Source organism: Panthera onca, chromosome X (assembly GCF_046562875.1).
Source record: "Panthera onca isolate mPanOnc1 chromosome X, mPanOnc1 haplotype 2, whole genome shotgun sequence".
Taxonomy (NCBI): Eukaryota; Metazoa; Chordata; class Mammalia; order Carnivora; family Felidae; genus Panthera; species Panthera onca.
Window position 1 is genome coordinate 114,087,908 of NC_138357.1, and position 17,721 is coordinate 114,105,628.

At 46.3% G+C, this 17,721-nt stretch overlaps 1 protein-coding gene across 11 annotated transcripts in view; it reads left to right on the forward strand.

The window, feature by feature from the left end:
- Positions 1-17,721, forward strand: part of SH3KBP1 (SH3 domain containing kinase binding protein 1) — a 332,387-nt gene that overhangs the window by 259,096 nt on the left and 55,570 nt on the right. For all 11 annotated transcript variants that reach the window (XM_081793831.1, XM_081793833.1, XM_081793830.1 and 8 more), the window contains 2 exons: positions 6,255-6,362; positions 16,676-16,727. In XM_081793831.1, coding sequence (XP_081649957.1) covers positions 6,255-6,362; positions 16,676-16,727 — 160 coding nt within the window. The remainder of the gene's footprint in view (positions 1-6,254; positions 6,363-16,675; positions 16,728-17,721) is intronic.

Sequence of the window (17,721 nt, forward strand, 5' to 3'; positions counted from 1 at the left end):
TTGTCCATAGAATTTTTCATAACATTCTCTTATGGTCCTTTGTATTCCTGTGGTGCCAGCTATTATTTCTCTTCCTTCATTTCTGGTTTTATTTATTTGAGTTATCTTTCTTTTTTTCTTGATGAGTCTGGCTAAAAGTTTATCAGTTCCGTTTATCCTTTTAAAGAACCAGTTCCTGGTTTCATTGACCTGCTCTACTGGGGGTTTTTTTAATCTGGAATGTGACATTTTCTTGAGTGAGTTTGTCTCTGAGGCTGTCTCCTTGGCTTCTCTCATTAGCTGTGGTCTGCCAGGCATTTCTTCTAACGTTGAGATAGCCTGTAGTTTTCCTTTTTCCCTCTTCCCTCATAAACCATGATGTTGATGAGCCTGCTTTAATAACTGACTTATGGGGATGTTGGAAATTGTGAGCAGAAATCCCAGTCATGCGGAATAATTGCATCTCTTGGGGAGGCGTTAACAAGCAGAGGCAAAGCTGAGTGCTCCTGGGCTCTGGCTTCTGTGGATCTGTCTCTCAATAGCCCCCCTGAAGCTCCACGCAGAAGACGTTCATTAGTAAATATTAAACAGCGCTTTCTGTACTGCTGGTGGGACGCTGAAAGTGTACAACACTCCCTTTCTCCTGGAGTGGTGTCTCAGTCATCAGAGGAGACTGTGAAAAACAGCCACGCTGGATAACTTCTGGGAAACTGGGACTAGGGCATGTGGGCACAGCTGGCCACCAAGAGCAGTGGCTGAGCGTAGTGCTTTTCTTTTTTGCTTGGACCAGCTGGCGAACCCATTTTCATCGTTTCATTTTTTGGTTCGATAGGTCCGTTTGTAAGCTACACATTCCCGTCTGAAGTCAAACAGGGCACTTACGATGTCTGAGAAAATGTGGCTTACGTTCTGGAGGTATTTTGAAGTTGTTTCCACAATTATAAACAAATAATTCAGTAAAGATCAATAGGTAAGCCAGATCACAGAGGTGAAGCTTTCTTGAATAGCTAATCTATACCTGCCTCTCCCTGATTCAACTCGACCTCACTTCTGGTGTTTGAAAATTGAGAGAAGTAGATCAGTAGTCTGAGGGAAGGTTGGGCCATCCATCATTTCATCCATTCAGCCAGCCCTTATTCAGGATTGATATTTGCCAAGCAATGCTCTAGGTATTTGGTGGATACAAAAGTGTGAAGACAAGATCCTTATTTTCAAGGACCTGACCATTTTTGAGAATGTTACTATTCAAAGTGTGGTGCATGGACCAGCAGCATACGCATCACCCAGGGACCTGTTAGAAATGCTGAATCTCGGACCCGCCCTAGACCTACTGAATCCAAGTTGGCATTTTCACAAGATGCCGAAGTGGATATTATGTGCATTAAAATTTGGCAAGCGTGAGTCCAAATCATTGATTGTCAGCCTGCATATTAAGGACCAAGGAACCTCTAAAAAGTGCTGATTTCCTGGTCCGACCCCCTAGAAATTGGTGTGGGGTGTAGCCCCAGCCCTGGGAATTGTAAAAACTCCCCAGGTGATTCTCAGTGTGCAGCCAGCTTTGAGAAACCGTGAACTATTAGGTTACTTTGCATTGTTGACAAAAGGGAGCCCAGGATGAGGTTTTGGCTAGATCTTTTCACAAATTTACAATTCAACCAAAAGACAAGTTTGTCTTTTCTAAACATCTGTGGCGCCGAGACTAGAGGCAGACACATCAGAGCGCGCTTGGTGACTCTGCCAAGTTGTACGTCAGGGTGTGGCCGGAAGCTTTCCTGGCGCACTGTCCCTCCAGGTCTTTGGGACCAGTCCATAGAATCACAGTAATGATGACCACCAAGGTCGTGTCGCTCTTCACACCCCATCCAAATTGTCCTGTGTATCAAGAAACCGAGACCCAGAGTTTTGATAACTTGTGGACCACTTAATTCTCAGACAGCCCACATTGCCTGTCTTCCCCCTCTCCCTGCGATACCTCAGACACCCTGAGATAGGTCGGAGCATAGAGGTGGGAGCACGGCACAACTGAGGCTCTGTTTATTCATTCCTTAAAAGGAAAACCGTGGTTTGTAATTTATAAGGAAAAATACCATATTTTACTCTGATATCTGCCTGGTGATGAGGCATAGAGAAACCATTTTTGAGGACTTGGTCATAGAAGAGTGAACGTTCTGTGTCAGAAATGTCATTCTTTCCATACCCTCAACTCTTGATCAAGTCCAGGTCTCCTTTCCTCTCCTTTCCTGTGCCACTGGAGCTTATTTCTAATGATCGTTGTTCTGGAAGCTTTCTTTCATCTATGTGCTGATTTTTTACTCTCTCCCGCTGCAAACTCCTGACTCATTCAGAAGCTGCTCTGTTTTCCTCATCCTTATTGGAATCTTAAAATCTGCTAGGGTGATCATCATCTTGGGTTACATCTTTGGTCCCGGTGTGATTATTAATAATGTCCCAGGTTTGAAAAGAAATGACATGGTCACCCTTACATCTTCCAGTATTTTGGCCATACTTCCTCTCTCCTCACTGTCTCATTGTCCTGCTTTCACTCGCCTTCTGCCATCCTCCCTGGGGACATCTACTCCACTCTGATGATATTCTGGCCTCACAGATCACTGACCCGCTGTCCCTTCATCCTGCTCCTGCCTCTCACGGGTGCCATCTTGCCTCATGCCTCGCATCGCTGGTAAGTCGATGTTGGCTGGGAGCCCTCTGGGAGCCAGACACTGCCTTCACTCTAAGCACCAGTTCTTGAATATTCTCTTCCATGACCCCAGCTTCCCACTCTCCCTCTTCCCTTCCTTCATGCTTGGTGATCCTGCCTTTGACCTTTCTCATTACTTTGGTTCATGCCCTCATTCTCTTTTCAGGCTACCCGGTTTGTCTAGGTCCCACTTGTTTTTAAACCTGGCTTAGCACTCCTGCCGGCATTTCTGCGTCATATTGATCCACTGCGTCTGCCTCTCCCTCTAGCCTCTGAGCTTGGGAGTCCTGTAAGGACATTATGATTTTCTGTTTACCCCTGAATGCCTCTGCTATCCTGCATGTTTTCAGTCCTTAGCAAATAAATTGAATTTGCTGTTCTCTTATACTTCCAGAAGCACAGCCCTCCTACGAATAACTGTCTCTTCATTTCCGCCATCAAAAGGCTAGTTCTTTTGCCTGGTTTGTTGAAGAAGATGTTTTTTCACTTCTCATTTTGCTGTCAGAATTGTTCCTGTTCCCATTAGATTAGCTTCTTTTGCTAGGGGGTAAGAAGCGCCCCGATTCTCTACCTGTCTCTGCCCCCTCCAGGTACCTTGACCCTGGGCTGGTTTCTGTCCTGCAGCAGGTTCCCTCTTCTGCTTTCCTTTGGCACACTTTGGCACACTAAGGCACACTGGCTGTTTTCTTTTTGGAATGCACTTATCTCATCCATGAGCCCTGAATTTGTCTTTATACCAATCAGAACAGTAAGACAGATTGTGTTCTACCTTCACGCTTTCCCTCTCTTACCTTGAATTACACAATGATTAGTACTGTTAATGTTATCCTTCAAAAGCAGAGTATAGACGAGCCATCCAAGCCATTCATTCACCACTGATGGGAGATATAATAAATATGTCATATGCACTGTTTTCCCCCGTAGGCATGTATGAGTTCTAAAGTTATTCTGGATATGCTTCTGCTTATTAAAATTTTCCTCATTGTTTTTCTTACATATGAAGGAAGAGGCTTCATCGCAATGATTCTTGGGTTACTGCTTGCATGAGACTAAGGTGAGGCATGGATTTGCACCAGTCAGAAAGTCGGAAAGAAGCTTTTTAAAAGAAATGTAGCACTGAACAGTATTTAAGTGCCTTTTGTGGATGTAATTCTGTATCAGATGCTCTGAATTGAATGTGCAGGGAAGTTCAGTCATCACATAAGCAAACCCTTCACACATGAAAAGATTTAAGATTATTTGAAAAACTGTTAATGATTGTTCCTCTTTCGTACCAGACCTCTTGGTTGATACCTGTTATCCAAGAGGGCCTTGTGTAATATTGTGTGGGGGTCTTTCACATAAATCTCTAATCTCCCTGGAGTTAGGGATCATGTTCTTTGCAGGTTTAATGTTTGGTGCCTACAGAAAGAACTTAAATGTACTTTGCATTTAATAGATGTTTGTTGAATTGAATATCGTGAAGTGCAAATTAACACAGTTGCGAGTGTTAGAGAAAAGCTAAAGCGTTCATCAGTATCACTTTACTGAAGGTGAGTTTCAAGTTTTGAAAAGAAGAGGGACTTGTCCGGAAAAAGAGGAGAGAAAGGTGCCAAGCATTTCCTCAAAAGCAGAGCCTTCTGGATTGAAAGATTTCATTCCTAAGGATTGAGAGTATAGAAATGTCACACCCTAGGCCTTCCCAAGATTTTCTGGGGTTGTGGATGATGATGTCTTCTCAGGTTTGGGAGAACGGCAGAAGCTATCCTACTCTGCCACCGCCATCCCTGTCCGTGAATCCTTTCTGTGGGGACTGATGCTAGATTGTTTAGGGAGTGATGTGACATGAGTGGGGCCAGAATACTTATCTGGGCTTCTCTTTGTTATTTTTCAAGAAAGATAAGCATTCTCTCATGTTGTCTTTTGAACTCCAATTTGTCCTGGGTAAGTCTGAACTTGATGTTTCAAGTGTCTGTTTTTTGGCGTTGGTCTGGACTAGAATTTGCCATCTGTGATTAAGGGCCCATTTCTAAAATCCACATCCTCTTCTAAAGGGTTAGTTTATCTTTGTAAACAGTTACCACTATTGGAAGGGAGGGTGGTGCTCATTTACTTCTCACCTGACGTGGGCCCTCTCTTACATACAGTCATCATGAGTTAAGGTAGATGGAGGCTACCTTGTCCTGACTGCAGGAGATCATAGGACTTAGGGTTAGAAAGAGTCTTCATTGACTCCATAAATATTTATTACATTGGACATTGTGCGGTGGGCTGGGGGCATAATGGTGACAAAGCCAGATGTGTTCTTCACCTTGCTAAGATGTATGATGGAGCAAGGCACCTGTGAGTCACATAAGCTGTGGCCCTCCGGGGGTCTGCAGCAGGACCCTGGGCCAGCTGCACATCTGCTGCTTGAGCCATCCTGGCCCACTGGTTTTGTAGAGGACCATGAGTGTCTCTCCATGGGCCCTGGGCATGATCTCCTCACTTTGCTGAACATCTCCTGCTTCAGGCGCAACTTTGAAAGTCCTATGTGTGACTAGCACTTTTTGGAAAGCCTTTGCTCGTTTTCGGCTCTAGCAGGAAGTTATCGATCACAATCTGAGAACTGGATTTTTACTCAAGGGCGTGTAATTAACAGCACTGTGTGTACATTGTCCATAAGCTGGGCCGGAAAAAGTGCCCAAGTGAGGAGGTTTGCAGTAGGCCAGGTGAGTCTTGGATTAGGGTGGTTCAAGTGGAATTAGAGCCGGGGGACAAATGTGAGATACATTGTGAAACCAGAACAAACTTGCCTTCCAACCAATTGGATATGAGGCAAAATGGAAGTGGTTTATGGCATGAGGTTAAGCATCCAGGAGAACTATGAGGCCATTAGGCTCAGGACGGAAGCTTGGCACAGGCCGAGCTCTCACTGTCTGCCTGATACCTGGCACAAAATAGGCACTCAGTAAACATTTGATGAGTGAGTGAACAGAATAGGGATTACTTAAAGGGAAACAGGTTTGATCTAGAAGAATGAATAGATTTTGTTCATTCATTTAGTAAGCAAACATGGAATTCTGTAAGGTGGGGGAAGGGCTTCTCATGATGACACCCGTGCCCCATCACCACCGAAAGGAGAAGGTGAAGAAGAGCAGGGCGTTCACGAGCTTGCCAAAAGTGGATTTTTCTCAGGCTTGGCTGACTCTCAACACAAAGCCCTTTTTTCATTTCTGCAAGCTTTGTGACAGGCCAAAGAGAACCTTTGTGCATGTGATACTCTCTAAAGCATGTTTGCTGTTAATGAAATAATTTTATTTCAGTAAAATTAAGACGAAGAAGGTACATATCCTCCCATCTTTAAAAAAAAAAAAAAATCTTCTAGATTCAGGGCATCCGGCAGCCACACTGGGTTTTGAGTCTGAGCAGCTCTAGCACACTTGTGCTCTCCTTCTCCCGTCTGACTTTGAGGTTGATGCTGACCTGGTCTCAGTAACCACGGTGGATGGGTTGACAGTGGCCTCCAGGAAAGGGCCTCCATCCCCTCTAACAGGGTGTCAGACCTCCCTGGAGGGTGCTTGTCCCGTTTCTCACTCTCTGCTCTCCTGTTTCCTAGGACTGCATCGACGTGGGCTGGTGGGAAGGAGAGCTCAACGGCAGACGAGGAGTGTTCCCCGATAACTTCGTGAAGTTACTTCCACCTGACTTTGAAAAGGAGGGGAATGTAAGTGTTCCTGGCTTGGATGTCAGCGCTCCGCACGCTGTCAGAGTGGTGGCTTCCCTGATGGGTCTCGGGGTGAGGGGAGTTTAGTGGACCATTGAAGAGCACTGACATTTTAGTTCGATGGACCTGGTTTCTGAGCCTTCGGCTGTTCTGTACGCTGGGTGAGAGTGTGAATGAGTTCATTACCTTCCACAAGCATCAGTTTCCTCATATGACAGCTAGTGACAGTGATCCTTATTCTCGTGTACAAAGCGCTTGGTACAGTACCTAGAACATAGAAGCACCCACATGACAAGACCTCTTGGGTGCTCCATTTAAGTGGACCGCCTGCATCCTGTGTCGTATGTCCTTGGCGGTAGTGAAGTGCCCAGTATCGTGGAAGTGGCTGAAAAGCACATCGTGAAGCTGAGGACGCAGAGCGAAGCCAGTAATGTTCCTACACTGTGTGTATATACGTATACACCCCTGACCTGTTCTCTCTTTACGGGGACCCATTTTCCACTGCCGTTGTTTAAATGAACCAGAGTCCATCTTTGCCTCACTGCGGGTGTATTGTTTCTCCGATGAGATGTAACAAGAGATGATGACAAGTTAGAAGCACTTTACATTATAAGGGGGCAGCACCTTGGTCTTTTCCATTCTGTCCTGCACCTCAGGGCTCTTGGCTCAGGCTTTCACTTGACTTCCGTCTGCCTTTCTGGACTGGTTTCTCTTTGTGCCCATTGGGGCTCTGCTACTGGACCATGAACCTGACTTGGACCCATGACCATTCCCAGGGAGCTGACGTTTATGAAGGATAGCTACATACTGGTGGATTGGTTGGTAAGAATACAAAACCGTGTCAATGGTGTGTGTACTGCTTAGATGAACACACGTGATTGTTCGAGAAGCTGCATGGTACTGGTACCCACCAAGGTTATGCCCCATAGATCTTTAGATTGGTTTTCTTCCTAGGGCCACACCTTCTATGCTTTTGCACAGGTCACTTTCTTGTATTATTTAGCTGAAGAATGCTCTGTTCCGCACATGTTGTGCTCTCTTGGAACTGAGTTTGGGGTTCAGAGAATCTGGATTCCGATTCCTAGTTGTTGGAAATAAGCTCAGGGAATTCCTAGGCTCATTCCCCACACCTGGTGTTTTCTATATCCCTGACACTTAACTGCTGGTCCACGTGCCACACTTTATCAGCATTACCTGGAGCTTGTTAGAATGTTCAGACTCCGCTCTAGACCTGGCGCATCAGAACCTAACGTTTGAACAAGGTCCTCAGGTGACCCGTTGACGTGTTACACGTGACACATTATAATTTGGGAAGTACTGTTTCAAAGTCATGACAACCCCACCTTCCAGTTCCCCACGGTATTTTAGGAGAGGAATAAATTCTCAGAACAGAGAAGAGCTCACCATTCAAGAAACAAAAAAATTCTAGCAAGCAAAATCACTTGAGCCATTTTTGCTAGATGGTCGCAGTGGTGGGTTATCAGTTGACAGAATCCATCCCTGAGAAAAACAGATGCTAACGTTTAGTAATGACTGGATCGTAAATGGTTTGAAACAACAGGACACAGGGTTGAGGTTTGACAGACATTTACAGAGTGTAATGGTTGTGACTCCAGGCTACAGCATCGGACAGACCTGGGCTTGAATCATGGCCCCGTCCATTACTTGTTCCGTTCCAGGTCATCTCACTGAATGTGTCTAAGCCTCAGTATTTTCATCTGTAAAATTGTGAGAATAATCGTACCTACCTTGCTGAACTGTTGAAAAGATAGGAAAGCTTTAGCATAGCTACGTGGTGCTTGGTAAACGTCCCATATATGTTAACTGTTAGGGTCTTTGTGTAATTATCGCTCTGTTATCGCAAGTGTGGGAAGGCTCCAGCTCAAACTGTGCTGTAATGATGGAAGCCTGACTCTGGTTCATCTTGCTTCGGCTGTCAAATCAACGCAGTTATCTTGATGTCTTTATGAGCTTCCCTGGGAATCCAAATGCATCTGAGAACTTTGATGATAGCCTTTAAAAGGAAATCTAATGCTTTATAAAATATAGTCGTAGAGACAAGCGGGCACAGAATGGCATAATCTTCATGTAATTTCTCATCTTTTTTCAGGATCTGCTCCCTGGCTGTTATGTTTTGTTTATTCATTCATCCACCATGTGTTTATTGGGTCCCTTCTCTTGGCCTGACCATCTTGCTGGTTGATGTGTGTACACACACTTCCTGCCTTTGTGGGCTTAGGGTCTGGCAACGGATCTGATGTTCAGGGCCACAGAGACCTGCCAGACCTTTCCAAAAGGACACTGAGGGTGGGCCTCTTCCAAGGAGTGGAGGGGAGAGGGCTGTCCTGACTGCCTGTTTGACCCTTCTCACCCATCTTTACAAGCCTGGTAAAAGGTGTTCGTGTCCTGAAGCATTTGGATGCCATGTCCTTCGTGGTGACTCCTCTCCCTGTGGCCAAGGAACCTTAGCAAGCATGCCGCCCTACTGGTTATTTATGACCTTCTTGGTTCTGATTGATATAGTATGATTTTGAAGGCTAAGGTAAAATCTGGATAATTCTTTTAACAAGTGGGCAAAGCCTGTGGTTGCCTGCATTGTGGCACCTTGCCTTACAGTTCCCGGTCCTATTTTAGTGAGGCAGCAAATACACCAGGTGAGAGAGATTCCATGGCATACTCTTCTAGAAGCTCTGCTCTGTTACATAAGGTATTAAGGGAAGACTTCTACCGAGAGAGTGAAGTTGTTGGTGAGGAGTAGACTCAGCTTGCTCGTTGAGGCATGCACGCTCTTTGCGGCCCCATGGGCATCTCACCAACCTCAGACAAGCAGCCACCGTCTCTTTGATAGGTCTTTTAACCTTGTCCCTAAGAAGCAGAAAACTCAGTTGGGGGGAGCAATGGTCGTACCTGTCAGACAAAGTAATACGTGCAGCTGAGAAGTGATTGTGTGATGTGGCATTTAGCTTTTAGAAAATGTAAAGTCTTACATACTCTTTATCCCCTCCGGCCTATAAAACCAGCCAACCTGCTGTGCACTGGCCGTTACACCAGCCTTTATTGCCACACGCAGAGTACTGGTGAGCTGGTGACAGCGTGTCGGGAGCTGGGGGTGTTGTTTGCCGAGCCGAGCCGTGTGAAGATGATTGGAATCATTAACACAAATGCGCCGTGTGAATGACAGAGTCTGAAACATTCTGCCACCGGTTTCAGCACATGTCATCTTGTCTTGCCAGTGGCTGGGGTTGCAACCATTCACCCAGAAAAGAGGACGGTCTGGGATGATTAGGGTAGACGGCAGCAAACCCCATCTCTTCGGCAGCCGACCTCCTGAATCAGTAGGCATCGCGGAAGCATTCTGACGAGGCTGGCCCGTTGCTGCGGCGGTGTGGACCCAGGTGGTTACCACAGAGCCTTCTGGAATTTCCTGGAGGGCTTTCTTTCAGAGAGCGCTCGGCAGATTCTCTCTCACCGGGTGACAAACGCTTTGGGGCTTTCTCTCAAACTATTCCCTGTGGGGGGAGCACCCGCTGATCTCTTGGTGCATATTTTAGAGCAATTATGTAAGCTATTTATGAGAGAACCTAGATTCAATGGCTGTCTGTTTATTTTGAGACTTGACAGTAAAATTGAATATCAAAATGGAAAGATTAAATATGCTGAGAGCTCTATTGAAGCAATCAACGTACGTGCTCTGTCATCATCATTGAAGGAAAACGGGGAACTTGGGCTCTCAAGAACAGAGAACTTCTACTGTCATTAAAAAAATAGAATAGATAGTCTGAAAGATGTTTCTGAAAGATTGCTTTTTAAGAAGAAGTCTCAGGCTGCAGCACTTCAACAGAAGCTGTTCAAATCACCCAAAGAAAATGTTACTGTGCTAGTATATGTTGCCGTGGAGGACTCTTCTGAGTATATACCGTGTCAAGAACCAGAGTGCTGCGAAGGTTCCCAGAGGCATTTCCACAGCGAATGTTCTGCAGCGGAGGGTCTGCCTCTCAGGACCGCAGAAACCTTCCGTCAAAGATTTCTAAAGATGCCTGTGGCTGTGATGCAGGCTCACCTTTGCCAACTCACAGAGACTTACCCAGTGAGCCGACTGCCAGCTTACTAATTGCAACAAGAACGGAAATGTCAGCCAGTCTGGAACGCATGGGCCCGCCTGCCCTGGGCATTTGCTCCCACTGGGCCTGGCTTTTTCGAAGCCAGATTGTACAGGAAACCACATGTACTTGGTGCTTTCTGGGAGAGCAAGGAAGGAAAGCAGGAGGAGCCAGTCGTTTGCAGGCATAGCTTGAGGCCCCCTCACGTGCCAGAGGGAAGGGGGTGCCCAGGCAGCTGTGTGCTGAATTCAGCTGAGCCCAGATGCTCTCTGCTAGTGCACTGCACCTTTGGCCTCAGCAGCTTTCCGTTCTTTTCTGTTCTCACAGCTGACCGGCCCCTTCTTGTTCATTGTCAGTCTGCAGACACATTGTGGTACAATCAAGTAGGTTTCCCACATTCCCAATCACAGTTGAGTACCAACCTTAAGATTGTTCTAGATTACTCAGCAGCTGCGTAGGGTCCAAACTTTTAGACGAAAGGAGGACTCTTCCTTCGTTTCGACAATGACTAATCCACTATAAGTGGATTTTGCCAGTGTAACTGTGACTACATTCTCTTTACCAAGTTCTTCGGAGGCCCCTGACTTTAGCCCCCATCATCTGACAACCCAGTTTATAAAACTGTCTCAGCCCAAATTTTCTTTGTTCCTAGTCATGTCCTTCAGCTTTTGAGAACCACTATTTCTAGTTTCTAAAGATGTCCGATGATATTTCCCCCAAATAGTCTTCCAAAAAGAAACAAATATGTGCTTCTAACAAACAGCATTGTAAAAAAAAAAATTCACCTACAGCCTTGTCTGTATATGTAGTTTCCTGGGTAATTTCACTTGCAGAGATGAGGATTGTCAAGGCATAGTGTCACCCAAGTAGGACCTAATGATGGTGCCCTAACTGAGCTTTGATCACGTGGGCTGGATGGCACGCCTTCTCCCTTCTCTGCTGGTACTTACCGCCCATACTCTCTCAGCTGAGAGCCTCATTCAGTGTATTTTTGCCTGAGATGATTCTCTGTCATCATTTGATCTGAAATGTCATCTCTTTGAGGCAGAGCCCATGTCTCAAGCTTCTCCTTCATGGGCCCGAAAGTGTGTGTCTTAGTTCAGTCTGCTATGACAGAATGCCATAGACTGGGTGGTTTATAAACAGAAACTTATTCCTCACAGTCTGGATGCTGGGAAGTCTAACATCAAGGTGCCAGCAGATTTAACATCTAGTGTAGGTCCACTTCTTATTTCATAGATGGCTGTTCTTGTTGTGACCTCATACGGCAGAAAAGGTAAGGGAATTCACTGGGGTCTCTTCTACAAGGACGCTAATTCCATTTATGAGGGCACCATGCTCATGACCCAATCAGCCCCCAAAGGCAACACCTCAAAACACCACTACCTTGGGGATTAGGTTTCACCATATGAATAGGGGGTCCATTCAGTGGATGAACATTCAGTCCATAGCAGCATGCTTGGTATATGGTTGGCTCTCAGGAATCACTTGTCCTTTGGTCATTTGGTGACCAGGTGTACCTTCCCTTCCTTCAGTCTCTCCCCTTCTACTTCCTGCCCTCTCCTGTACTAGTATGAGAGAGGAGGAGGGGCAGGGAGAAGCCAGGTCCCTTGTCCGATTCCTCTTTCCAGACATAGGGGAACTCAGGTCTTTCTATCTGGGTGTGAGGTCTGGCTATGGGCTTGAGGCATCACTTTTACAGTGGGTAGAGGGAGCAAAGGCATGAGCCATGGGGGTAAACTATGCGAGCATCTTGGGGAGAAGCCAAATACCGAAGCCTGGGTGACTACCCAATAGGCTGGCAGTCCAGCTGGGCCCAGCCAAGAGATGCAGGCCAGGAGACGAGGGATGCAGGCCACCAGACCAGAGGTTAAGTAGAGGAAAGTCAAGAGAGACACTGCCAAGAACAGGTTTTCATGGTGGCTCCTGCAGAGCTCCTGTGCTAGGGACTCTTTAAGGTGCAGAGGGGCACTCCTCTGAGCACAGCCCCAGCTGCACTCTTCAAAGATGTTGCCAAATCTATCAGGGACGGGGGAGGAAAGGGCAGAGTGGAGGCCTTTGACCATTTTTAAACCCATGAGTAATGCCCTGGTCAGGAACTGTCCATTTTTGTCCCCTCTCTAGCCTCACACAGACACTTCTAGAGAATTTAGCTGGATGCCTGGAAGAGGGCTTCCCAAGGCTCAAAATCAAGCTAAGATTTGCTTCCAGGATCTTACCATATTCATCTAAAAAAGCCCCCCCTAAAGGGCACCCAGCCATCAAGAGTACGCTTCTCTGGTTATTTTCAACAAACCACATGTGTGGGGCCAGAGCTCTGAAGGCAAGAGGCCAAGTGGCAAATCAAAATTCCTGCCGGAGGGGTGGGGCCAGTTGAGCTGATGAGCTCTTCGCCTGGGACTGGCCAGGCTTGCCAAACAGAGGGCAGAGTCAGCTCTGAAATCCATCAGCAGGAAGTAAAACTTGCCTTCCTGCTGTCTTCACTCCAGAACATTCAGATCTATTTCCTTCCTGGCGATAATGGTAAGCGATCAGATCTAGTTAATGCATCCTTTGAAGGATGGTGTTTGCTTCCGTGTCCAAGCCAGAGACTCTACACGGGCAGACGCACACACAGGCACACGCAGGCCTGGACGCCCCGCATATGTGAAGACCGTGGAAAGCATTCTGCTCTCCTAGAAATCACAAAATGGTGGTTCAGTGATGAATTGCCTCAGTCTGGACATTGAGAGGTGTGAGTTCTGGACCTTCTTTGGCCATCACCTGGCTGTTGACACGGCCCCTGTAGGCCTCAGTTTTTTCAGCTCTGGAGGGGACCCTGGGATCACTCACAGCGCTAACATCCTCTGTTTTTAGCATCCATCTGCAAATTGAGCAGGCTGAAGCCACCTGAATTTGGATCTGGAGTGTTCTATTTTCACTACGGAGGGAGGGATAAAGAGAAGAAATAGAACAAGTGCCTCTAAAAATTCATGACTCAAAATACTCGCCCGAGTTGAAAGGGTGTCTCTGAGCACACACGTGCGGCGCTAATTGGTGCTGGTGAGCACGACGGAGAAAGCATCGGCCTTCTGCTTAACCTGGAGGCCCCTTCCGTCCTGTGTCCTTCATCCAGTCATGATCCGACATTTGGGGGAAAACCAACTGAGTGATGTGCTTACGTCTTTTTATCTGAGAATCAGGAGTGCCTGTGCTCAGGTTTTCACTGTCACATTTTGCTACAGCTTTTCCCCAGTCTGCCTTCTCGGTTCTCACTGCCGTGTCTTGTGTTGCATTTAAAGCGGAAATTCACTGTAGGCTCACGTGCAATCTTCTTTTAATCATTTGGGGGGGGGGGGGCAGCCCAGAGCTACATGGAACCCTGGCCCTGGTTTTGGTTTCGAATTACCTTAAAAGACCTCGTATTTGAAAACGTGGCATCATTTCTCATCTCAGAAGGCAGGAAGGCTAAGTTTGATGGAATCAGAGAGTGAAGTCAAGTCAAAAGGAAAAAAACCAGATAGCCTGTAGACCCACGCCGCTAATAAGCAAAGCTGGCCCCCGGCCAGCGCTGCTCAAGCCTGGGGGATGCAAGACAGTCACAGACTGTTACGTCCTTTCCAAACTGCCCCCGCCTGCCTCCACTAGTGCCAGGGGCTCCTCACAAAACCTCACACCTCAGCCTCCTTCCTCTGCTACCGTCAAGCACACACTTACCATGACCACACTTGTCACACGCTGTCTGTTAGCCTGACACATCCCGTCCTCTCTCTCCGTGCCCCTCTGCTCTGCCCTGTCACGCTTCATGTGTCTGCTCCATGCCAAATCTGACACAACACTAAGGGATTTTTTTTTTTTTTTTGCACAGTAATCTTGGAAAACATGATCACTTGTGATTGTTTTTTTTTATTTGGGGCCCTGTGGTCTGAGGCAAGGTCGCTGGGGGAACAGCCTCGGCAAGAGGAGGCTCATGTGAACTTGGTTATAAAAATTTTCAAACGAGCAGGAAGTGAGCAAGACATCCACTGGGTAGGCATCTTTGGGGCTTGGCTGGAAAGAACTAGGCCACAGGGTGTTGGCCGTTCTGTGAATAAGAAATTACTCTGATCCTGAGGTAGAGGAAGGTTAGTTGGTAGAGTTTCAACAATAACTTCATTAGATAAACACACATCTGTCCCCAGTCTAATTTATACAAGCGCAGAGAAGGGAGGCAGAAAAAGGAAGAAATTGGGGTGGAGAGCTGGGCAGACAGACGGGAAAGGGCCTTCTGTTGGCAGACAGCCTGGCCTGTATGCGGGGGGAGGTGGCCCTTAGAGCATCTTTCTTTCTCTTTTTTTATAAGGAAGTTTGTCTGTACTCATATAGACAGTACCAAAAAATATTAAGAAGGAAACACGCACGCACCCACACTCCCGTAATCCTACACTAGTCAGATACCACGTGATTAATTTATTCCTTTGCAGTCTTTTTCTCTTTCTGTCCATTTTGTAACATAGTTGATTTGCGCTCATACTATGGCTGCAGTTTGGTACTTGTTTGTTTCCAACTTTCACATACTACAGTTCCCTTTGCTTTTTCTTACACACCGTGTCCGGTATTTGGCCATGTGGTGCTTTGTCTAGTGGATGCGCTCTGGCAAGGCGGGTCCCTCACAGTGGTTAAGAGCACGCCTGTGGGTCAGACAGCATGGGGCTACTCCCCCAGCCCCCCACTTGTTTAAAAGCCTGGTGACTTTGGGAAGCGGCTTCATCTCTTTAAGCCTCAATTATTTCATCTGCAAAATGGGCATAATAATACCACTACTTACAGAGTTGTCAAAAAGATTCAACAGGGCAGTGCTTACTGATGCCCTCTGTTTATGAAACCACCTCCTCTCAGGAGGGAGGTAGTATTATTGTCATTTTACAGATGAGAAGGTTTAGCTAGGTGAGTTCACTTGCCCGGTGTCCACGGCTAAGAATTGAAAGAGCCAGGATTTGTAATCAGTCGGGCTCTGAAGCCCCACCCCTCAGCCACCATGCTACGCTACGTACTAGAAGTAACTTGGCTGAGTCACCCAGCTACTAAAGAGCAGAGGTGAAATGTCACGGAATCCGGAGCCTACATGCTATGATGCCTCCTGAAAAAGTTCCTTATTGGTCTCATATTCCCCAGGTTTTACTTGACATCATTTTTTTTTCTGGTGCCCTAGTACAATAGCAGGCACTGATGGGCACCGGTAGGTAGGGGCCCGGGACTGATGGGGGCTTTTACTGGTCCCTGCAGTGATATCACAGTGGTATATTTTCAGAGTGCAGGAGAGAGTTTGTTGGAACTGTTTAAAAAATCATTGATATGTGATGCCCAGAGAGGGTCTGTAGAAGCATCAGCAGCAGCTTGGATCATATTCTCAAATCTTCCCTGTTTCCATCTTTTCTTAATGAAGTCGATGTTGAAATGGTTCTCTTCTCGCCTCTGGATCCCCTAAGAATGGTGTCCAAGAATTGTGCCCTAGATGAATTCTTGGCCCCTGAATCATTTGCCAAGTCCAGCCTGACCATCTTTCTCCTACAGTCGATCCTGGGTGAGCGAGGAGATGCCCTGGAAGGGGTTCAGGGATGGATGCCACTGATTGCATTGCTGCCTCGTCACCTACAGAGTGACAGGTTGTGAGAGAAAAACAAATCGCAGCCAAAAAAAAAAAAGCTCCATTCCAGTTTCCAGGGTACATCTGTTCTGGGGGGGGGGGGCCTCTCAAAAGGCCTGCCAGCTTTGGGGTCAGAAGGCACTGAAGGTTTAGAACCGTACCCAGCCCCTCGGCCTGCATTTGCTGAAGGTCCCACATCCGGAGCAGATCTGATTTCGAGCTGTCCCAGTGACTCCTCTGAATCACTTGGTTATTCAGCAGATTAAATCTTAATTGCAAATGCGGTTTCAGCGTAGGAGGACCATTGTGCTTGCTGGTTTCAGGCCATTTTTGCTGAGCCGTGCTTTTCCAGAAGGCTGTTACAAATTTAGAAAGGGGGAAATGGTATTTCATTTGTCCATCAGAGTTTTGTTTTGCAGACCGAATTTATTTTAGTGTTGGTTTAAAGGTGCCAAAACCTGACATCCCTGGAGAGAAAATGGCTCAATTTTTTGGAGAGCTTCTCTGGTCTGTCCAAACTGCATCTAGAAAACAATGTCTGAGGTCCTTATGTGACAGGCCAGGCTTGCCGACAATCTTATGTGTTATCATTTTGATTGATTTTTCAGAGACCCAAGAAGCCACCTCCTCCATCCGCTCCTGTCATCAAGCAAGGGGCAGGTAATGTACTTCCGTTCTGTCGACACGTGTGTCTGTCTGTGTGTATTTACAGCGCCCTTGGTAGAGCTCAAGATTCTTAGTTTCAAATGCTACAGATTACCAAACTGGGAAGTTGCCAGTTGGTCTCAATGGGCAGATTTGAAATATGCTGCCGTTTTTCCTAAAAAAAGAAACATCTTTAAAAATGCATCCCCGGTACAGTGAAAAAATGCAGCCTCCCAAAGAGAATCACCAGGAAGACTTTATTTTGGTGTAAACCATTTTTTTTTATTTCTTTGTATTTCTAATCAACTGCTTTTTTTAATGTTTTTTTTTTAATTTGTTTTTGAAAGAGAGAGGTAGAGGGAGAGAGAGAGGGAGACAGAGAATCCCAAGTAGGCTCTGTGCTGTCAGCACAGAGCCCAATGAGGGGCTCGAACTCATGAACCCTGAGATCATGACCTGAGCCGAAATCGGGAGTCGGACACTTAACTCACTGAGCCACCCAGGCATCCTAATCAGCTGCTTTTGACGAAATAAAAACTTAATTGTCCTGCTTTGCCCGTGCCCTCCTGATCTCGAGGATCAGCTTAGGGAGGATTGCTTCCCACGGGTCGTAGCCTCACCATGCATGTCCCATGTGGTTAAGCATAGTCAGTACTTACTTCACTTACCCAGCCTCAGGAAAAATGTTATTCTAGCAATAAATGCTTTTCCTCATAATTCTTCTTTAGTCTTGAAAAGAGTCCAATTCACTTTTTCTGTGTAATTCAGATACTAAGGTTGAATAATATAGGAAGACGTGATGTTGTTGGACATTTGATAACTCGTTGCACACAGGGTTCTCATACATAAAAGTGATCATTCATATTTCCCAACAGAACTCCTCTTTATAATTATTAAGAACTAATTATGGGGAGAAATCCCTCCATGAATAACTAGTTAAGTGGCATTTAAAAAAATTAACAACTAAAACAGAGGAAGAGTAGGGGTATTTTTAGTTCTGCACATTAAT